Here is a 24,421-nt window from a genome sequence, read left to right on the forward strand (position 1 = left end):
TCCATCAGCAAGGGCATTGAAGATGAAACGTGGCTGGGTCTTTCAACATGGCAATGATCCAAAGCACACCGCCAGGGCAACGAAGGAGTGGCTTCGTAAGAAGCATTTCAAGGTCCTGGAGTGGCCTAGCCAGTCTCCAGATCTCAACCCTATAGAAAACCTTTGGAGGGAGTTGAAAGTCCGTGTTGCCAAGCGAAAAGCCAAAAACATCACTGATCTAGAGGAGATCTGCATGGAGGAATGGGCCAACATACCAACAACGGTGTGTGGCAACCTTGTGAAGACTTACAGAAAACGTTTGACCTCTGTCATTGCCAACAAAGGATGTATTACAAAGTATTGAGATGAAATTTTGTTTCTGACCAAATACTTATTTTCCACCATAATATGCAAATAAAATGATAAAAAAACAGACAATGTGATTTTCTGGATTTTTGTTTCTCAGTTTGTCTCCCATAGTTGAGGTCTACCTATGATGTAAATTACAGACGCCTCTCATCTTTTTAAGTGGTGGAACTTGCACTATTGCTGACTGACTAAATACTTTTTTGCCCCACTGTATATAAATGGCGGACACGTCGCACAAAAAAAGTTACATGTAGCGTTTTTTTGTGCCGACGGTCCGCCAAAGCACGACGCATCCGTCGCACGACGGATGCGACGTGTGGCAATCCGTCGCAATGTGTCGCTAATGCAAGTCAATGGAGAAAAAATGCATCCTGCAAGCACTTTTGCAGGATGCGTTTTTTCTCCAACGTCGCATTGCGACGGAAGCCAAAAACCGCTAGTGTGAAAGTAGCCTAACCCTAACCCTAACCCTAAATTTAGCCCCAACCCTAGCCCTAACCCTAGCCCTAAACCTAGCCCTAACCCTAACCCTAACCCTAGCCCTAACCCTAGCCCTAACCCTAACCCTAACCCTAGCCCTAACCCTAAGCCTAACCCTAGCCCTAACCCTAGCCCTAACCCTAACCCTAGCCCTAACCCTAACCCTAATTTTAGCCCCAACTCGTCTCTCCTGCCGGCTGGCAGATGGCAGCAGATGGGGGGCGCACTGCGCATGCGCCCGCCATTTTCTTTGCAGAGGAAGAAGCCGGCCGGCAAGAGGAGACGCAGGAGGACCCGGGGACACCAGGTGAGTATGATAGGGTCCCCGAATCCCCCTATTTCTCTGTCCTCTGATGTGCGATCACATCAGAGGACAGAGAATTACAGATCGCTTTTTTTTTTTTGCGGTCGCTGGTAAACAGTTAATTACCGGCGATCGCAAAACAGGGGTCGGTAAAACCGACCCTGATCATGTTCTTTGGGGTCTCGGCTACCCCCGGCAGCCGAGACCCCAAAGATCTTCCGGGTGCCGGGCGGCGGACACACTGCACATGCGCCCGCCATTTTTTCCCGGAAAAAAGATGGCGGCGCCCATCGGGAGCCACGAGGAGCACCGGGGGAGATAGGTGAGTATTGGGGGGCTATTGGGGGCCATGGGGGACACTATTTCTCTGTCCTCCGATGTGCGATCACATCGGAGGACAGAGAAATTAAATGGCAAATCGCGTTTTGTTTTTTTTTGTTGCGACCGCCGGTAAACGGTTAATTACCGGCGATCGCAACTCGGGGGTCGGTAAAAACCCCCCGAATCATGTTCTCTGGGGTCTCAGCTACCCTCGGCAACCGAGACCCCAGAGAAAATCCGACTCTGGGGGGCGCTATTCACTTTTTCCACAGCGCCGTTAATTAACGGCGCTGTGGTTTAAGTACCCTTAACTGCCGCCGTTAAAAGGCGTATCGGCGGTCGTTAAGGGGTTAAGAGGCAGGCACCCCTTCATGAATGAGGAGCGTCTAATTCCAGCATGCCCCCTCATCAAGACTGGCATGAGCAAACAATTCATAAACAGAAGCTTTAAAAAATGCTGAAGACTGTTTCAGGTTTAGCAGCAGTCAATTTTATTAAGGACTGTAAAAGCGACATTGCAATGGATACATTTTATCACGAAAAGATAAGCATCAATTTTATGACTTAATTTGTATGCAGATTAGTTAACTGATTTATGACTCAAATACAATGTAAGCAAAGTGAATGTTTCTAAAGTCCATATTTAAGAAGTGTTCTAATCTGATGACATATTTCTATGTGATATGGGTCCCATTTACAACATCAGTACCCCTTATGATAACCCATTTCTAATTTGGATCTGATTTATTAAACAGAAATCATACTGATGTCAGATTTTTTAGTTGTGTATTTTTTTAATCTTTGTTAGGAATCTTAATATGAGGCGGACAGCAAGGACACTCGGAAATATCCAGCTTTTTTCTAAAATGTTATTTTTTTTACTAGATTCCTTGATATACTGTAATGTATCAAGTCAAAATTATCATTTTGTTTTGCAAATAATCTGATCTGGTTTTAGAAGCTATAAATTATACCTCATCAATTTTCCTTTTTCTTCATCCCTGACCAATATTCCTCCATTAGATACACATTTTTGAGTGACAAAATATCTTCTCATCCATAACTTGACCTCCCAACTGTCCTACTGTAACCGTAGGCCATAGAATTCAATTGTATTGAGATACAAAATATATGACATATCTCATCAGTTCGTTAGTAGACAAACTTATGATAAACTATATATTTCTATACATAGGGACCGCATTTAACAAGTCTGGAAGGGAAGAATTTAAAAGGAGAGTATTCTTGATGTAATAGTTTTGATATATTTGCTATTTGGTCTGTAAAATATATATTATTGAACACTCTAACAAAAACTGGTGTATATGCTAATGGACAAATATTTAATAGATTAATTAGTGACAATGAACAGAACTATATGCCTTATAGTTAAAGCGTGTTATGGGAATGTTACAAATACAGTAGCCAGGGGCTTCAGAAAAAAAGAAGAAAACATAAGGAACAGGATCTATGAGTAGAGAATTAAGGAGCACACTGCTGAGTGGTACAGCCACAGCTTACAACATACTGATATTCATAATTAAAAGTGGTTCCATTATTACATGTTACTTCTGCTGATGCTGTTGTTGATGTGATTTTTTTGCAGCACAGGCATTCTTCTTCGACTCCATTCATCCTAATTGGGGAAAAAAATGTTAGTCAAAAAGAATTGGAAAAGTTTTCTGCATTCCTCTTTTTTACTCCTAATCAAGAAGATGTCTTACTTCTTAATCAACTCAAACACTTCTCTACCCAAGGTGGAGAGAATAATCCAAAATGCAGACTGTATAGTAATTTACGGACAGCCCCTTATGGTTGACTCTGCACAAGAGGGAGGGAACGGGAATTACACGCTCCTCAACATCAGCCAAAACAAGGGAGACCAGACTCCTTATTAGCTAAATAAGGGGAATCAGTAATGGAAATCAGCTGAAAATACAAGAGAGCACCCTGGACACATGCACATCATTTCTAACAGGTGTTACTAGGAGACAAGTTCACATGTGAAAAGGTTGAAACTAGGAACAGGTTGCAAACAGCAAATCAGATATCTAAAAATAAATGAGGGAATGAAGATTGCAGCTTGAAACTTAGTGCTACTTAAAATTTCCAATAAAATATACAAAATGACTTATCCACGCCAAAGTTTTTAATTTGCATAGGTCCAAATTTCCTCATTAACCTTTGACTTTGAAGACCTCTACTGTCTGGTGAGTTCATGGAAGGGGGAGGATCCCATTGCTGTCAAAATTAGCAGCAATATGCAATATGATGGGGTGCTGTGAATAGTATTGCTGTATAGGGATGTGATTGGCCTGCTGGAGGAGTACTGTGGCTGGTAATGTGGTGGGGAACTGTAGCTGGTAATGTGGGGCAATGTGGTTGACATTGTGGTGGAACACTGGTTTGGCATTGAGGTGGACTGGGTCACATCATGGCTGGTAGTGAAGCTCTGTGGCCAGCAATTTGATGAGTTACTGATTATGGTACTGACGGTGGCACTGTATCTATACGATATCAGTTAACTGTAATCAACAGTAAATGTACAGTGAAAGTGCTGAGGCCACTAATAAACAAGCATGCAGTTTGCTTTCTTTAAGGAAAAGAGAAAAACAATATATTATTTACTCAAGGACCCATTTATATGGACCAACAGGCTCTAATTAACCATCAATTGGTAAAGATTAACCAAACTGCAGACCTTCCAAACCTGTTCAAAGCTAAACAATGGGTACAGAATAATCTGTCCCATATTGCTTAGAGTGCGTAGTTTGCCTCTGTTCTTTGTGTTAGGGCTAGCAGAATGCACCGAGTAAATATAGATGTTTATTATTATTGGTGCGTTCGCAGCCCGGGGTCCACCGTGCAGGAGGAACCTGCTGCTAGTGAATGGTGGCACTATTTGGCGGTATAGGCTAGCTCTGTTACTTCACAGAGTAGCCGTGAAAGGAAAGCACTGCACCCTGTTAGACTCACAGGAGCACAAGCTAACTGCTGAGCTGATAGCAGTCAGTGGTCATGCAAGCACACAATCTCCTCACCGGAGGTGCCGGTATTCTAGGGGCTTATTTCAGCCGGGTCTCTGAATACAATCACACATAACCACACTGGCGCAAAGCACATAACTTGGATTGATACTAGCGCATGGCCGTGCGGTCATGCGAACCTTTTATAGCTGCAGCAAGTACAGGACCTTCCCAGAAGGACCAATGGGAGGCTGCCACAGAAGTTGAGTACCTTCAGGACCTTCCTAGAGGACCAATGGGATTAGCTGCAGTATCTAAGCATGTAACCCTTGATCTCCAATGAGAGATCTTACCATGGGCATGCTCAGAAGGGGAAAAGCAGGACTTAGTCCCCAAAACGTCTGCTCGCCGCTGCCCAGCACTGACTTCAATGGCAGAGGCTGGAAAAGCAGCAGTAACTCTTTGTACAGAGTCAGACTGAGCGAGACGCTGGGACCGACGTCTCCGATGAGCAGACTCCACTGCGGCAAGAGAAGAATGGGAGACCGCAGCGGAGATGGCCCGAGATTCCCCCTGAGCAGAGGTGGGAACTCGACCCCTAACACTTGGTAGCATGAATGCTTTTTATGCTCCTCTGAGAATGATAATTTTTAAGCCTGCTTAAAAATTATTTCACCTGATGAACAAGCTTTTTGCAATCTTTTTGCAGTTGATCTGCTTCATGTATACACTGCAAGATTCTCAGTCTAAAGCACTTTATTTGAAAAGTATCCAAATTCTAAGCAATGCCTCCTCCAAAAATGCATCCCTGCTGGTGGATACCTATTGTTGGTTATTTGGTTTGTTTTGTCAGTACCTGATGCTCTCTGGTCCTGTTACATTCCTCCTATATTATGTTGTCAGCTAGTTGTGTGTTATGTATCTCACTTGGATTGTCTGATATATTTTTGTATTATTTTCACTGCTTGAATTTGGAATGTTTTCAAATACTTACGTTACAGGAGCTTTGCAGATTCCAGTACAGTACGGCATATATATGCTGAGTGGACAATCTCCTTCCAGAAGAGTTATTGAGCCAGATTCAAGTTTGCAAAATGTAGGAGCTAAAAGGAAACAAATAAATTAGTTTTCTCACCTATAACAAAGTAACCAGTTAAAACAAAATGTAAAGTGCACCTCCAATAATATATATATCTGCTTGTTCCTGTTAAAAATAATGATGCTGCCATAATTTGTTGATAGACTGCAGTGGTGACATCACCTCTATATCGCACATCATTCTCTTGGCTAAGCTATGATGCCAATGTAGTAATCATAAGAAGAATGAGCCCAGTAATTGACTGCAGTAGTCACGTGAGCTGTTGTCACAACACCACTGCAACAAAGACCCAAAAACTAGAAGCAGCGGCAGAGAAACTTTGCTCAAGCTGGAAAAAAACACTGATTTGAGCTATTAGGTATTAAAAATGTATAAATGGGAAACCCTATCATGAGCTTCAATACTAAATAAATAGACTTTTCAAGTGCAGTATTAAATCTGAGTGTGAACCTCTTTGAGTTCCTTGTCAATATACTACAGGGTTCCTTCAGTTTCAATTGGGCCCACTACTCCTTGAAATACTGGGTGGGCCATTTATATGGATACATCTAAATAAAATGGGAATGGTTGGTGATATCAACTTCCTGTTTGTGGCACATTAGTATATTGGAGGGGTAAAACTTTTCAAAATGGGTGGTGACCATGGTGGCCTTTTTGAAGTCAGATATTTTGGATCCAACTTTATTTTTTTCAATGGGAAGAGGGTCATGTGACACATCAAACTTATTGAGAATTTCACAAGAAAAACAATGGTGTGCTTGGTTTTAACATAACTTTATTTTTTTCATGAGTTATTTACAAGTTTATTACCACTTATAAAATGTGTTCAAAGTGCTGGCCATTGTGTTGGATTGTCAATGCAACCCTCTTTTCCCACTCTTGACACACTGATAGCAACACTGCAGATGAAATGCTAGCACAGGCTCCCAGTATCCATTGTTTCAGATGCTGCACATCTCGTATCTTCACAGCATAGACAATTACCTACACATAACCCCAAAAATAAAAGTCTAATGGGGTCAGATCGGGAGACCTTGGTGGCCAGTCAACTGGCCAACAACGACCAATAAACTTTCCAGGAAACTTCATGTAGGAATGCTCAGACCTGACACCCATAATGTGGTGGTACACCATCTTGTTGGAAAAACTCAGGGAATGTGCCATCTTCAGTGCATAACTGAACAGTTTCCTGGAAAGTGGATTGGTCTTCGTGGGCCAGTTAATTGGCCACCAAGGTCTCCTGATTCCATTTCACACAAATGGAATCACAAATTACTTAAATTTCCCAGGACCAGAGTATTTTCCAGAATTCAACACAACTTCAATTAGCATTTAATCAATTTTCTCATCAATAAGTTTTCCATAACCAACCACATGACATTCTACTTTATTATTGTATAATCATTAAGACTATAATGTTAGTAAAAGTACCATAACCATTATCAGCATTAGTGATGAGCGAGTATACTCATTGTTCGGGTTTTCCCGAGCATGCTCGGGTGCTCTCGGAGTATTTATGACTGCTCAGAGATTTCATTTTCCTTGCCTCAGCTGGATGATTTACAGCTGCTAGCCAGCCTGAGTACATGTGGGGGTTGCCTGGTTGCTAAGGAATCCCCACAAGTAATCAAGCTGTCTAGTAGCCGCAAATCATCCAGCTATCTCCGATCAGTCATAAATACTCAGAGACCACCCGAGCATGCTCTGGAAAACCCAAGCAAGGAGTATAACTGCTCATCACTAATCAGCATCCTAATGTTTTTTTCATTCTTACGATATGATCTTACCCTTGCAAATTGAACTGCAGCCATCTTCGCTCACTTCAATAGTTCCCTGTTTAAAAAAAACAATAATATTAATACACACAGTAAAAGAAGAAAAAAGGAAGTCAAATCTATATCAAATACCTAAATGTTAAAAAAAAGGAGGGCAAACATTGATACTCAGTGATCGCATTACTGGCTGTCTATGGAGTGACAGAGTAAGCCTCCTCCCACTATCTAAAAAAAAAAATCAGATATTCCATTTTATTTTTAAACACCAGTTACCATTCAGGAGCATGATAACCTTATACTGTGGGCATCTAACAGGTTAAACTGTGGAGCTCTGATGTAGTTCTGCAACAGCCCGGTGTCCGTACCGTCTCTGGGATGTACAGTATATACTGTATATTGCCCAGCTTATCTTTTTTACAATCACAATCCTATCAAGGACAATATCTGCAAAGAGTTTGTATATTCTCCCTTTGGTTGTATGGGATTCCTTCAGGTGCTCTGTTTTGCTCTCACCCTTCAAAGACATACTATTAGGGAATTTACATTGTGAGCCCCAATAGGGACAGTATTGATAATGTAAAACGCTGTGGAATAAATGGCGCCATGTGAACGAGTAAAATATTTACCGTAGTTATTTTATCGTAATCAACCAACTATACTTAGAAACACTCTAGGTACTCTATAACCTAGGTGCTCAGTTGGATTTTGACTGATTCCTTGAAGATGGATGACTTACTGTTTCACAGTCTTCTGGTTTCACATCTGTACAGGTTCTATTATTTAAAACTGAAAAGAAGTTTCCGTTGACTTCGAAACATGTATAAGATAAACAGTTGTCTGACTCTGAGGGCAATATTTCTCCTGCCTTAAAGATAAAACAAAAAAATATAAAAATATATAAATAACTAATAATATATTATATACAGTAGTAATAATAATATATGTTCAAATACAGAGGTCCCTCGGGTTACAATGCCTTCAGGTTACAATAAAATGGTCTTTCTTTGACCATTATAACATAAACACATTTGTATGGGAGCAAAGGACAATACATTTTTGGAGGAAACACCAATCCAACTTGTTCAATTTCAGACTGACGATTGCATTGTCTCCCGTAGATGAGCCACCATCAGACATGTCTGACAATGGCTCTCTTATAGAGAACACGGGAGTGGTCAGCCGATCAAGCACTCCTGTGCATGACAGAGCCAGCCAAGATGGTTGACAAGTGGACAATCTCCCGAAACATCGTTTGGCCAACAACTATCTCATGTTTATGGCCGGCTTTAGAGTTAGGGTTTGAGTTTACAAAGTTTTCAACATATAATGGTTATTTTGTATTAATATTTTAACTTAAAGGACCACTGTACAAAAGAAGACTTCCCCCCACAACCTGAAATTACATTTTTCACTAGGCCTTTGTAATTGAACCTTATACTCATCCATTTTGCACGAGGTTTCAAGATACAGTCTCATTAATCATCTTCATCTGGTAATATAGTTGGGCAAAATTCCTTATAAATAGACCTTTGAAAACAACTTACTCATGCCTATTCATGGAGTGTGTTAAAACTAGAGATAAGAAACTATGTTAAAGGCAAATCAAATTTGTCTCTATATTCACAAAAAAAAGAATATTCCTGGCCATATTCGAGGAAACTGGTGAATTAAAAGTTTGGAAGATTCATTCATTACTAGTTATGAGTAAGTACTTGAGCAGAAAATGGTTTTGTGCTTAATTTAAAGGTTAGGTTGGGAATATATAGGATACAGGTGTTTGGAGGTATATTTTACTCAAGAGTAGAATTGAACAAATTTGTTCGGAATCGGTCACCGAATATGAATTTGCCATATTCTTGCCATATTGGTACCCTAATCATGCCTAATTTATGTTTGATGATCGGTTCTAAACATATTCGGTTATTTCTACTCCCATTGACTCCAATGAAGTTCGACTGTGTTCGACGAATATTGCAAAAACAATATTTGCTGCCGATCATATTCGGACTCAAATCCAAACAAATTCGCTCATCTCTGATCAAGTAAAAACATTGTTACTGCATGTTTCATTTTTGAGCAAAATTTTCTCTCCTTTGCGCTTTTGATTTGTTAGTAAATAGTGTTGAGCATTCCGATACCGCAAGTATCGGGTATCGGCCGATATTTGCGGTATCGGAATTCCGATACCGAGATCCGATACTTTTGTGATATCGGGAATCGGTATCGGGATAGATATTAATGTGTAAAATAAAGAATAAAAATAAAAAATATTGATATACTCACCTCTCCGGCGCAGCCTGTACCTTCCTGAAGTAACAGCTTCCGCTCATAAGCTGCCGGTTACTTCGGTAAGGTACAGGCTGCGCCAGAGAGGTGAGTATATCAATATTTTTTTTTTTTATTCTTTATTTTACACATTAATATGGATCTCAGGGCCTGAAGGGGAGTTTCCTCTCCTTCAGACCCTGGGAACCATCAGGATACCTTCCGATACTTGGTGTCCCATTGACTTGTATTGGTATCCGATACTTTTCGGGTATCGGCCGATACTATCCGATACCGATACTTTCAAGTATCGGACGGTATCGCTCAACACTATTAGTAAATGTATATTTTCTATGCTAGCGGGTTTGCTTTTTTATATGATGAGATAGGGGTCATTTTTAACCCCAAGATTGAGTGTTTTGGTTAGTATTGTATTTAATTTTTTGCTGCTATGCAATTTTTAAATGTCTTAAGGGCTTGTGCACATGGGCTTATTTTTGGTCCAAATGTGATCCAACAAAATATTGGATCGCACTCGGACTGATATTATTCTATGGGGCCATTCACACATCAGACTGTTTCCTCGGCCCGAGCGGGTCCGAGGAAAAAATCACTGCATCCCCTAGATTGAACTGATATTTGGATTGCACTTGATCATACAAGTTGAGTAAGTGAAAACACTTGCATAACATTTAAGTGCAGTCCAATTTCCATAGACTGACTGAATGTAGAAGACGGAGACATTTTTTTCTCCATCTTCTCCTCATTCCTGAGAATCGGAGCACACTGCATTCACACTCGGATCAAACTCTGGTCAGAGTTGTTTGATCAAAGTGTGATTTGTATAATCGGCTTGAATCTCTTGGATAAGAGAGTACACGTTTGTCTGCACCTAGCCTAATATAATTTTTTCCACATGGATTATTTGTACTGATTCACCTAATAAACTCTATTACTTGTTATTCAGTATGCTTGACACTCTACTTTTTCTTGTTTGTGTTTTTCTATAAATGTATAAGTGTCAATCATAAACAGTATCTGTAAGTTTTTCTTTATACCTGCAAAAATTTATATTCTCCATTAGGCAGTAAAATGTAGCAACCCTTCGGGACACACCGACCGCAGCACTCGGTGTCATTATGTTCAAAGCTCTCATCCTGTAAGACAAACACATTTCAAGGAAATAAGATATGCAGTGTAATGTGAAACTGAATATAAAGGCAACTGGTACAATAAGAAACATAGCTAGCATGACCATTCATGCCCTTATTTTCACTTTTACAATAAAGCAAAAAAACAAAAAAAAGCCATAAAATCACTAACGTCTCCTCGCAACGTATTTCAAACTACAGTTATTCATCAATTGATGTGCTGGCTATACTTCTTATTCTTATATGTGAATGGTGTTCACAAACTACTGTGTACCTAGAGTAATACTGCCCTGCAAACATTATGAGCTGATTTTATCCTTTTATACATTGCCAACTGATACACATCAAAGTTTACGGAATAATGTCCATGAAGTTTAAAGAGAATCACTCGGCAGAATTTCACATCCCAAACGTTTTACATGCACATGCAGCTCTTTCAAAGACAAGTCCAGCAATACCGTTATATGGCCGGTCCATACCTCCATTACTGAAAAATCAGTGTTTGAACTGAAATGCAAAGGATGCTGAAGAGCAATTTGTAGAACTGAAGCTTCTGCCTCTCCAGCTCTATTCCCCGTCCAGTGCCACTTCTGTCTGCTTCAGTGACAACCTTATATTTTGTATCTTCAGGCAAAGGAGCCATCAGTCAAAAAGGAGGCGGCAGAGTAAGGCGGGGGAATAGAGCTGGAGTGTCAAAGGCTTTATGCTCATTTGCATATCAATTCAAACGCTGATTTCTCAGAAACAAAGAAATGGACAGGCCATGTAAAGACATTGCTGGATTGCGTTTGAAAGAGCTACATGCACATATAAATACATTTTTTTGCCATATATCAGCAAATTTCATAACTTTTCAATGTGTAATGAATGATTCAACTTTAGTTTCATAAAACTAAGAAATATATGAATAGTAAGTCCAGCCTAAAACAAGCAATCAGATTCCAGCTTTAATTTTAATTCTCCAATGCAGTCATCTACACCCTTAATTGTAAAATTATGTACTAGACGCAGCACATTAATCATAACATTTAATAAAGGCTTGTTGATTCCATTAACTTACCTCTTTACAATCACTCTCATTTTCATGTTCGCATAATTTCCTTTCCACTTCAGTTACAAACACATCATTTTCTTTTTTACAAGTGTAGGATTTACAGAGATCAGAGGAATCAGGCACAGTCTCTCCAGGCTTAGCAGAATATAAAGAAGGTCATTGTTACTAATTACTATTAATTTGTATTATACTTTTTGCATTAAAAAAAAATTCAGTCTGTAGCATAAACTCGTTATATAAACCACCAGTCAAGAGATGTGTATATCTAAGGGTTTGTCCACGCAACATATTTTTTGGCCGGGCGAGCCATTAAGATTTTCAAGAAAAAGAGGCTTCAGGAAACGTCAGTGTTCCAAAGTGTCTTTTTTTAAAGTTTTTTTTTTGTTTCTTGAACACTTTTTGACAGATAGCCTTTTTTGAGCATTATTCTAGGGTTTTTATTGTAACTTTTTACTGGTGTTTAACGATGTTTTTAAAACTCCATTTACCAAAGAAAAAACCACTAGAGGTTTTCAAGCACAAATGCTGGCAAACTGGTCAAAAAGACAACCAAGTTTCTTCTGGGCATCTTCGAGCTTTCCCATTGACACGCATTGTAAAATATGAGCGCGTTTTCAGAATCGAAAATGACTGAAGAATTGTATTCTCAATTCTTTTAATTGCTTGGTGTCTTTAAAAACTGGAAGCAATTAAAAGAAGCTCAAATTATTGGACATCTGAACAGTAAATGTTTTCTACTGTAACAAAACACTCCGGGATCGCCTTTGCTGGGGTCAAAGGTCACGTGGTTTGTTCATTGAACTCTGAGGCGACAGCAGGTTTCCAAGTTGACTGACCTCAGGTCAGGTTTATTAAAGTGAAAGCAAATACAGAAAACAAAACATAAAAATAAATCCTAGCCTGTCCGGCGCTAACTAAACAAATACGTTGCTATCTAACAACTGGGGGGCTTCTCCCTCCCAGATAACATTACACAGATCATGAGCACAGCTCTCACTCACGTTTGTCTCACACAGACAGGCATTCTGTGTGCCCCAGGCTGACGCTGAAAACCCCCAGCTGGTCATCCTTTATTCCTACACTTATTAACCCCTGACTATCCTGAAAATACTGAGCGGCCTAATTCACATAGGACAAGTACCTGGGCGAGATATACCTGCCCCCGACTACCAGACCGACATGACTCTTACATATCCTCCCCCCCTGCTCAGACCACTCAGGTCGAGCAAGAATACTCTCGAAACAGTGTACACGGGACAGGGCATCAGTGTTCCCCATCTGCACCCCGGGGCGGTGCTCCACCGTGAAAGAGTAAGCCTGCAGGGCAAGGAACCACCGGGTTACCCGACTATTACGGTCCTTGTGGAGGTGCATCCACTTGAGAGGGGCATGGTCCGTGACCAGCCTAAACTTCCTACCTGCCAGGTAATATTTGAGGGAGTCGAGAACCCATTTGATGGCTAGGCACTCTTTTTCAACCACGGCATACCTCTGCTCATGTACAGTACATTCAGTTTCCGACTGAGGTAGAGGACCGGGTGTTCGACTCCGTCCCTTACCTGGGAAAGTACAGCTCCGACACCAGTATCAGAAGCATCAGTTTGCACCACAAACTCGCTGCTGAAATAAGGAGTCACTAGTACGGGCTGAGAGCACAAAGCCCATTTCAGACTGTGGAAGGCCTCTTCAGCCGCTGAGGTCCATTTTACCATGACGGAATCCCTCCCTTTGGTAAGATCCGTCAAGGGGGTAGCCATGGCCGCAAAGTTGGGTATGAACTGGCAATAATAGCCGGCAATGCCCAGGAAAGCTTGAACTTGTTTCTTGTTCACTGGTTGCGGCCAGCCCTGAATTGCCTGTATTTTGTCGATCTGGGGTTTAACCACTCCTCTGCCAATCACGTAGCCCAAGTATCGGGCTTCTTCAAGGCCGATGTAACATTTCTTGGGATTCGTCGTTAAGCCTGCGTCTCTCAGGTCATCAATCACCGCCTGTACCTTCCGGAGGTGAGCTTCCCAGTCCATGCTGTAAATTATGATGTCGTCTAGGTAGGCAGAAGCGTACTGCCTGTGGGGCCTCAAGACTTGATCCATCAATCTCTGGAACGTTGCTGGGGCTCCGTGAAGTCCAAATGGCATGTAGATATACTGGAACAGCCCTTCCGGTGTAGCAAATGCCGTCTTCTCTCTGGCCACCTCGGCCAGAGGGATCTGCCAGTACCCCTTTGTTAGATCCAGGGTCGTAATGTATCAGGCTTTACCAAGCCGGTCGATCAACTCATCGACCCGGGGCATAGGGTACGCATCAAATTTAGAAACCGCATTCAGTTTCCTAAAGTCATTGCAAAACCGTATAGAGCCATCCGGCTTAGGTATCAACATGATTGGACTGGACCAGGCGCTGTGCGACTCTTCAATGACTCCTAAGTCCAACATTGCCTTCACCTCCCGGGAGACGGCTTCACGGCGTGCTTCCGGAATCCGGTATGGCTTCACATGAACTGTGACACCAGGCTCTGTGACAATCTCATGTTTCACTAGCCTAGTCTGGCCAGGTTTTTCCAAGAAAAACTGTTGGTTCTGTAACAAAAACTGCTTAACCTCAGATTTTTGTCGTTCAGAGAGAGTCTCGGCAATCTGCACCTCTGGTACGGTCGGTGAGCAAACCAGACGGGGCAGATTCCCTGTTAGGGCAGCGCGGACTTTCCGGGGTTTTATCAGATTCACATGAAAAATCTGTTCTGGTTTTCTCTTACCAGGCTGGTGCACTTTATAGTTCACTTCACCAACTCGTTCCACGACCTCAAAGGGGCCCTGCCATTTCGCCAGAAATTTACTATCCACCGTAGGGATTAGGATCAACACCCTATCCCCGGGTGCAAACGTACGGACCTTGGCGCCTCTATCATAACTTAGCCTCTGGGCTCCCTGGGCCTGTAACATATGTTCCCTAACAATGGGCATGACAGCAGCAATACGGTCCTGCATTTGCGTTACATGGTCTATCACCGTTTTAAAGGGAGTGACTTAACCTTCCCAGGTTTCTTTTGCGACGTCCAACAGTCCACGGGGACGACGGGCGTATAATAGCTCGAAAGGCGAGAATCCTGTGGAAGACTGGGGAACTTCCCTAATGGCAAACAGCAAATAGGGTAACAAGTAATCCCAGTTCTTCCCATCTTTGTCTATCACCTTCCGGAGCATCTGTTTTAAGGTTTTATTGAACCGCTCAACCAACCCATCTGTTTGACGGTGATAGACAGATGTACGCAACGGATCTATTTGTAAGAGTCTGCAGAGCTCCTTCATTACCCTCGACATAAAGGGAGTCCCCTGGTCGGTGAGTATCTGTTTTGGAATTCCTACCCGACTAAACACTTGCACCAATTCTTTGGCGATCGTTTTGGTAGCAGTGTTACGCAAAGGGATGGCTTCCGGGTAGCGAGTGGCATAGTCCATGATGACGAGGATATGTTGGTGCCCACATGCGGACCGGGGAAGGGGCCCAACCAAATCCATCCCAATTCTCTCAAAAGGGACCCCAATGATAGGGAGGGGTACCAAAGGGCTACAGAACCGAGGTTTAGGTGCCGAGATTTGGCACTCTGGACAGGACTCACAATAGTTACGCACATCATTGTGTATTCCAGGCCACACAAAACAATGTGATATCCTTTCTGTGGTTTTTTGTACCCCCAGATGTCCCCCCATTATATGTCCGTGGGCCAGGTCCAGTACCTTCCGCTGATAAGGTTTGGGTACCACTAACTGCTGCACAGTGTCTTCCCCTTTTTTTTCTACCTGGTAGAGTAAATCATTTTCAAGAACCATGTACGGGTACGCTAGCCTAGTGTCAGGTTCTACGGGTACGCTATCAATCATTTTTACATTTTTCCTAGCCTGAGTCAGGGTAGGATCTTTCATTTGTTCGCTGTGGAAGTCATCCAACTGGACTCCCAAATCGGGCAGGCAAGGTGCTGGATGGCTGTCTGCCTCCGCCCCTCGCTGAGTTTCCTCAGTTTCCTCTGTTTCCCCCGCCATAACGGCAAAGGGGTACTGAGGGTTAGGATCAATAACCTCCCCAGCAACATCTTCCTGTGGGGTCTCGTCTAGGAACTCGGGACCTCCAGATGGCATGGGGGAAGGTTCACAGCTACGCTGAAGGAGCAACTGATTCTCCCATAACTGCCAGAAATGGGGGAAATCCCTGCCCAGGATTATATCATGTAACAATGCGGGAACGAGTCCCACTTTGTGTTGCACAGACCCATAGGGAGTGGAAATCGGAATGACCACTGTTAGGTACGATCAGGTGTCACCATGCACACACGTTACAGAAAATTTGTCAGATGAACCAGATGGAAGTGCCACCAGACTAGCTTTCACCAGAGTCACCACACTTCCAGAGTCTAGTAATGCCACAACATTTTTCCCACCAACCGATAATTCACACAGGTGTTTCGCTGTATCATTTTGACCCGCATTCACACTCACTAGCCGGGTCATCAAAGACATGCATTTTTTAGAGTCTGTAACTTCGCACTGCATGGGTTCGGTGGTAACAGGACAGTTCGCAGAAACATGGCCCTTCTCATGGCAACGAAAACACCTAACAGGCCCCCTACTGAGACAACCGTCCCATACTCTCGGTCTCGGAGTGCGAGCAGTCCCGGGTTCCTCCCCCACAGTTTTTGGCGATTTTCCTTCGCCCGTAGTTGCTGGAACAGTCTTACCGGTTCCACGAAGAGAAGGCACAGACCGGGTGCTAGCAGTTTCGTCGGGAAGTCCTTCTGCCACGGAATAACGCTCGACCAACTCCACAAGTTGATCCGCTGTCGTGGGATTTCCTTGGCTTACCCACCTTTTCAGCGCTGGAGGTAGCACTATCAGATACTTGTCCAGGACAACCCGCTGGATTATTTCTGGGGTTGTCAGTACCTTGGGTTGCAGCCATTTCTTTGTCAAGTAAATCAGGTCGAACATCTGAGACCGCGGCGGTTTATCTGGCTGGTATGTCCACTGATGTACCCTCTGTGCACGGACAGCCGTTGTCACACCTAGCCGGGCCAGGATCTCAACTTTAAGCTTCTCAAAGTCCTGAGCGACTTCCGGGTCTAAGTCATGGTAAGCTTTTTGGGCCTCGCCGGAGAGAAACGGAGCAATCAAATCGGCCCATCGTGCCTTCGGCCACTTCTCCCTCAACGCTGTCCGCTCAAACGTTGTCAGGTATGCCTCGACGTCATCTTCTGCAGTCAGCTTTTGCCAGTATCGACTCACATGGATCCTTCTGGACTCTGCTTCCGGGTCCACCTCAGGCATGCTCACCAGGCGCTGCGCCACCTGTTGGAGAAGGTGGCGGTCTGCAGCCGTCATGTCCACTAACTCCTTCAGCTGTGCGGCCATCAAGCGATTGGCTTCATGCTGTGCGGCAGTGGCCTGCTGCTGTACGGCAGTGGACTGTACTAGGGCTTTCACCACATCTTCCATACTGTCGTCTGTGCCACACGATGCCCGCGTTCTCCACCACAATGTAACAAAACACTCCGGGATCGCCTTTGCTGGGGTCAAAGGTCACGTGGTTTGCGCATTGAACTCTGAGGCGACAGCAGGTTTCCAAGTTGACTGACCTCAGGTCAGGTTTATTAAAGTGAAAGCAAATACAGAAAACAAAACATAAAAATAAATCCTAGCCTGTCCGGCGCTAACTAAACAAATACGTTGCTATCTAACAACTGGGGGGGCTTCTCCCTCCCAGCTAACATTACACAGATCATGAGCACAGCTCTCACTCACGTTTGTCTCATACAGACAGGCATTCTGTGTGCCCCAGGCTGACGCTGAAAACCCCCAGCTGGTCATCCTTTATTCCTACACTTATTAACCCCTGAGTATCCTGAAAATACTGAGCGGCCTAATTCACATAGGACAAGTACCTGGGCGAGATATACCTGCCCCCGACTACCAGACCGACATGACTCTTACACTACATAGAGATGCACATGAATTTAAGCATTTTCTGGGCACTTCTTCAGGTGGGTTTCAGAGCGGGTCCACCTGAAAAAGTCTTTATGCGCACATATCCTAACTTCCTCCTTGTTGTACATTTTCAATGCAGATTGAATTGGTGTTAAAAATGACTTTTTCTGTGAATCCAGATTCCAGAGAATACTGATAAAATGCTGTAATATTGGGAATACCCATTATTACCATATCATGGTAATTCAATATCCCAGCATATTGCCTGTAGCTGAATATTATCCAACCATATGGTACCTGGTTTAAAACTCAACTGTTCTAACACTACTTGATTTTCAGCCTTGCAGCGCTGGAGTCCTGGGTTCTAATCCCACCCAGGACAACATCTGCAAAGAGTTTGTATGTTCTCTCCGTGTTTGCGTGGGTTTCCTCCGGGTTCTCCGGTTTCCTCCCACATTCCAAAGACATACTGATAGGGAATTTAGATTGTGAGCCCCAACGGGGACAGCGACAATAATGTGTGCAAACTGTAAAGTGCTGCGGAATATGTTAGCGCTATATAAAAGTAAAGATTATTATTAAGACATAATTACATAGTTGCATTTTTTTTTAAAAAGACATAAGTCCATAAAGTTCAACCTTCCAGAATACCTTAGAAACAAAAAACCCATGCACCATAAACCATTGCTATATATTTTATATAGACTTTTAAAATGTCTTGATGTTTGGTTTGGGTTTTGCATATTTGGCAGGCCCAAAATTAGAGCAATGCAGGTGACTTTAGGCAAGAGATCTAACAGGTTACCACCAGTTTATCAACCAAGTGTAAATTATTCTTCTCCTTCCTATATGGAACAATTACATTTAAGTTGTAGACTTGAGAAGCTGCATTAAGAACATAGACATCTTCATATAAAATCAGTTGGGCATTGTGCTTGAAAAGAAAAGTAACTGCTTTCTTCCGATACCTGTTATAGGTTTACAATAGGTTACAAAATGAAGGTTTGCAGACATAATTTAGTGGCCCAGACTATTTACACTTATTGGGTTTAAATACTTGTTAGAGAGGCCATTGTGGATAAAGTTAGAGTTTTGACTAGGTTAACTGCGGTCTTTTACGAATCCCTTAATGTTAAATTGCACTTTAATTTCACTTTGAGAGATTGGGGTTCTACAGCCCCATTGTGAATGGCTTGGATGTCTTTGTTCAGCCTTTGCTCCATTCATTGTCAATGGGACTTCCAGAAAAAGCCAAGTATGGAGGTCAAGCATGTGAACCTCCACGTCATTCAAAATGTGGGCTGCAGAGCCCCATTCTTCAGGTTTCAAAGCCCCGATTTTGCTATCATTGGGTACGCCAGTAATCGGACTAAATAATGCAAAAGGTTTTGCACAAAGACCTGAACAATGGATTGTACATACAAATTTGTCAGAAAAGTTGCAACATGAAAATGGTATCCAATCAACGCAAATTGACTTGCTTTATCGTCATAGTTAGCTGTTGCAATGTATGTATTGTTAGAGGACCATTGCTTTACCTCTTTACTTTTCATGCTCTATACATTTCTAATACAAAACATAAATATTCTTAGATTGTAACCATTTAGGACTAAAACATACCGGTAATATTATCATTTCCCCTGTTGATGTATAAGCCACACATGAATTTTGGACACATTTTCCACAGCATTCATTCTCAGGACCTTGATATTCTTCTCCCTAGATACAGAAAATGGCATTTTTAAATAGTTTTCGTTATATGCTTCTGCTCATACCTAGTTCACAAGCATATAGTCCTCTATGGTTCTTTACTGAAATTGTTTCTTGTAGGTGAAGCTCTGTGTACATGGTATATGACAGAACATGCTACGATGTATCCAGAATCCAACAAAACAAAACTCTTCTACTGCTTTAAAATTAAATCAGTTATATAGGTAGTTAAAGATCCAATGTTGTTTGATGGGACCTAATATCATCAATATCCTAGTATTGGACAACCCCTTGAAATGAAAGCATCATATTTGTAAAAAAAATAACATAGTACAGATATTTTCGTATAACTTACCGGTCCACACGAATCAACCTTTGTGCAGTTCTCTGTTGCTACTTGTGTGCTAAGTTGACCATCTATTTTTATACAGCTATATGTTGTGCACTTGTCTTCACTCTGGATTGTTTCTCCTTCCTTTAAGTACAAGAAAAAAGAACATAGTTAAATCGTGATCAGTTTAGTAATCTACTTAACAATAAAACTGTTTCAGTAATCGATAATTATTACATTGAAAACCAAACTATAAAGTCAGTGACAGACAGAAGAGGACCCCTGTGCAAGAACAATATATGGGCCCTGCACAGTCCAGTAACTTTTCATAATGCACAATTCCACCGGCTTTGGAAGTAGTAGTGGCCCCCTTACCTCTTGGGCCCAAGTGCGGCTATACAGATTACACCAATGGTATGTCTGACCCTGCCTAAATCAACTTAATCTGTCAGCAGGTTCTTGGACTTTATCTGAGAGGAGCATGATATAGGCAAAGAGTCCCTGATTCCAGTGCTGTATCACTTACTTTATTGGATGCAGCAGTTGTGAGACAATCAGAGTTTTTAGATGGTATTTGTAACAGAGTACAGAATGCTGCCCCCACCCACACCACTGATTAGCAGCTTTCTGTGTACATTGTATATTGACAGTAAGCTGCTAATCAGTGTGGGGGGTGGAGTTGGACTAAGATTCAGGTGGGAGCTATAGACCTGCACTGATAATCTACTGTGGATAAAACACTCATTGTTTTGAAGCAGCAGCACACAGCCGAATACATGACACCTCCTAGAAGTCAGTTTCTCATGCTGTCATCAGATTAAATAGCAAAAATCTCCTGACAGATTCCCTTTAAAGAGAATCTTTTTCAGCACCACGTCTAGTACCTTACTGCGTTTGCCAGTAATTTGTTTTTACGTTTTGGTTTTTAAATCCCTTTCTTCCAACACTGGTAACTTTCATATTTTTCTATTAACTTGATCACTTGTTTTTTGTAGTCATATCTAGGCTTGTAGTTTTGGATGACGCTATTCATTTTAACATACAATGTGCTGTAAAATTGGGAAAAAAAAGTTCAAGTGCGGTGAAATGGCAGAAAATAAAACACATTCCATCATTATTTTTGTTACTTGTATTTACAGTGTTCATTGTGTGGGTAAAAATCAACTGGGAAAATGATTCTCCAAGTCAATATGATTATGGCAATACCAAACTTGGATAGATTTTTTTCTTTAGTGGTGAAAAAAATTCACATATTTGTAGAAAATAATTTGGTTTGTATATCTATTTTATCATAATTTTTGGTGCTAAGAGTTTATGATTTTTTATACCATTTTTGGGTACAGATGATATTTTGATCATTTTTTAATAGATTATTTTCAGAGATGTGACTACTGGAAAACACCAACCTGGGGTTTAAAGCTTCTTTTTGCTTTTGAACACGTGCTGTATGAGTGAAATTTGTATAGATTTTGAAAGATTACATTTTTACAAACGTGATGTTAATAAATGTTTCATTTAAATTTTTTTGGTTTATTTTTAATTGAGTAAAACGTGGATAATTAGAATTTCTAGGTTCACTTTTATTATTTTAAAACTTTTTTTATTTTTTAGAATCCACTTTAGGGATTTGAATCTGGCAAAACATGATCAATTAGTATTGTGCAACATATCTGTAGCTAAACACACAGTTGCATTGCAGTGCATACCTTAAATTACAGTAGAAACATCCAGCAATTGAATCATTAAAAAAAAAAGTTTATTCAAAAATATGTAAAAGCCAAAAAAATCCAAATCTATCACCCATGAAATTCGCATTTTATGGGTGTTAGATTTGGATTTTTTTTTTTACTTTTATGTGGTTTTGGGTTAGTCGTGTTTCAGACACAGTCCTTTCTCGACTCAATGCTAAGGATTGTGTCTGAAACATGTCTGTGGCTTTCATGAGTTTTGGATTTGAATTTTTTGGGCTTTTATATAGGTTTGAATAAATATCATTTCTTAAGGGTTCACTTGCTGGATTTCTTCGGTTGCCTGTGTTTGGAACTTGCAATACTACAAGTTTTTGTGTTCCATGCAGTCTGTATCTTTATCCCCCGGTGAGCTGATCATCCTCTTTTTCTTAAAAATGACAGTCTTCTATTGGGTTCACAGGAGCACCAACATGGCAGTTATAGGGCCTTTATCAGACCCTTGATTACCATGATAAAACATTAGCAGTCCTTGGTTGTGTTGGGGGCGAGCACCTTAAAGGTCACTGTCGGAGATTGACAGTGATATTCACTTCACAGGCAGCAGCTTTTACTGGCAGATTTCATGTGTGTAACACAGTCAGCACCTGCTGGGTGTGGTGCGGGCTCAGCTCTATGTACACTAGATGTCAGAAATGGGTTAAGCCCTCCTTCTGATCTTATATATTGCTGACATTTTACTTAAAATCTGCTCAAGTAAGTCATTCCATGCACCTGACTACCATACCATGTTTTTTTATTGCTACTTCTAAAAATTTCAGATCGAAATACTGGGAATTGTACAAGCTGTGGCATCATTGTGAATCAGGCCTAGATGACACACTTTTTGACTTGAATTTATGGATATTGTCACTCATACAGACCATAGAATTTCATGAAAATTGAAATGACATACAGTACATGGATTCTTCACAGTGGGGACAAAAACTTCTATCACAGTTACTGATGATTACACATCTCCGGTAGAATAGTTATTATGAAGAAGATGACATTCCCTCTTCCCTGGCTCTATATTAATTATCTCTTAGCTAATTTAAGATATTTTTGAGGAATGTTAATTAGTATCCATCCAGAAAGTGCACACAGTAATGACTCTAGCTGCTAAAATAACATTAAAGACTGATAGCATAGCACAGATAATGAGAATGAAGTTAAAAAAAAAATGTAAAATCTAGATGAAGTCTGGTCAGAAACAGAAGAGATTAAACTGTAAGGAAATTAGTACAGTTGTTTTTTGACCTTCCATGTTCATTGTTACATTTCAACTACAAAAATAACAGAAATGACAACCTACGTTTAGAAGTTTATTTTCTCCATTTAGTGTAATAACACAATATGTTTGGAGACAGTCTCCACAGCACTGGTTGGTAGGTGACACGTATTCTTCACCCTAAATATAAAAGTCATTAAAATAATTCAACATTAATAGTGAATCAGTGAAAATTAGCATTTCCACAGCATAGAATGGTTCATTACTTACAGCCTTACAGTCCAGTTGGCTTTCATATTGGCAGGTTTCTGTTTCTTGCACTGTAACAAATTGTCCATCTGACTTTACACATCTATATATTGTACAATAGTCATCAGATTGTACCGATTCTCCTTCCTGAAAATCAAAATGGATAGACTGTTAAGACTGACCTATTGTTTCTCATTTTTTCATGGCAAGATGGTATTTTTTTTCTTTATACAATTTTGGGGTACATGTTATGTTTTGATTGCTTCTTATTGCATTTTTTTTGTGTTATTACAATGACAAAAAGTGAAGCAAAATTCTAATGTTTTGATCTTTTTCTTATTTACAGCATTTACTGATTGGGTTAATTAATGTTATGACTTTATAGATCAGACTTTCTATACTTAGTGATATCATGGGGATAGTAGGACTGTGTAGGAGAATGTGGCAAGAAAAATGCTGCATCAAATCTGCACATTTTTCTGCATTTTTGCTAATTTTTGCATGCAGTTTTATACATTTTTTCCTCGTTTTTCCCCAGTCATTAGATTGGATGAAAAACGCTGCAAAAATATTGAACAAATTCACATGCTGCAGATATGATTAAAGTCTGGAAGGATAAAGTAAGGATTGTTTGGATGAGATATCAGAAAGAACATATAAGGCTACTTTCACATTTCCGTCGGTAGTCGCCTGTCACAAAGCGTCGGCGCGACGTACCGACGGAAGTGTGTCTTTTCACATTTCCGTCTGCGGTCCCGGGCAGGAAAGAGACAGAGAGAGAGATTTCCTGCTGGGCATGCGCAGACGGAAAAACTGGATACAGCGCACAGAAAAACGTTCCCTTGAACAGTGCACGATGGACGCAACATGTGGCCATACGTCGCGATCCGTCATCAACACAAGTCTAGGGGAAAAAACGCATCCTGCGGGAAAATTTGCAGGATGCGTTTCTTTACCAAAACGACACATTGTGACGGGGAGTGCCCGACGTAAATGTTTAAGAAGCTTTAGTGATAGGAAATTTATGGGCTGCATGCAATTCTTCTCTGCTGTTCTGCTCTGCAAAAAACTTGATTTGTTAAAGAATTGATCGGCCTTAGGGTGTGAGTTTGCATTTACTCTGTGCAGCAGCAAGTGAGTATATTAATACACATACTACACTACACACACATATAACATGTACACAGATTTAGTTAAACATAAAAACTTCATGGGTGTGCTTCCTTAACTAATGCTTATTTATTTTCTGTAATTGAATTAATTATAAAAGATTGTCAAACAACTTAGCTGCAATAATTTTCTCATCCAAACAAAAACCACAGCAGTATGTTGAAAGATTAAGTAGGGTGTGGTGCTGCAAAAAAGCTAAGTGCTACACCCCAAAGTTAACTAATGCTTACTTGTGTTTTAATTTTGAATAAATTATCAGGCTGAA

The 24,421-nt window shown here is 41.1% G+C and overlaps 1 protein-coding gene across 1 annotated transcript in view; it reads right to left on the reverse strand.

The window, feature by feature from the left end:
• Positions 1–1,923: 1,923 nt before the first annotated feature.
• Positions 1,924–24,421, reverse strand: part of LOC143806870 (uncharacterized) — a 347,780-nt gene continuing 325,282 nt past the window's right edge. Inside the window, exons 60-69 of the mRNA XM_077287851.1 lie at positions 23,008–23,133; positions 22,822–22,917; positions 19,804–19,923; positions 19,359–19,457; positions 11,770–11,898; positions 10,617–10,715; positions 8,030–8,158; positions 7,306–7,351; positions 5,414–5,522; positions 1,924–3,089 (exon numbers count right to left, since the gene is read on the reverse strand). Coding sequence (XP_077143966.1) covers positions 2,936–3,089; positions 5,414–5,522; positions 7,306–7,351; positions 8,030–8,158; positions 10,617–10,715; positions 11,770–11,898; positions 19,359–19,457; positions 19,804–19,923; positions 22,822–22,917; positions 23,008–23,133 — 1,107 coding nt within the window. The 3' untranslated portion in view covers positions 1,924–2,935. The remainder of the gene's footprint in view (positions 3,090–5,413; positions 5,523–7,305; positions 7,352–8,029; positions 8,159–10,616; positions 10,716–11,769; positions 11,899–19,358; positions 19,458–19,803; positions 19,924–22,821; positions 22,918–23,007; positions 23,134–24,421) is intronic.

The sequence above is a fragment of the Ranitomeya variabilis genome, chromosome 2 (genome assembly GCF_051348905.1).
Source record: "Ranitomeya variabilis isolate aRanVar5 chromosome 2, aRanVar5.hap1, whole genome shotgun sequence".
Taxonomy (NCBI): Eukaryota; Metazoa; Chordata; class Amphibia; order Anura; family Dendrobatidae; genus Ranitomeya; species Ranitomeya variabilis.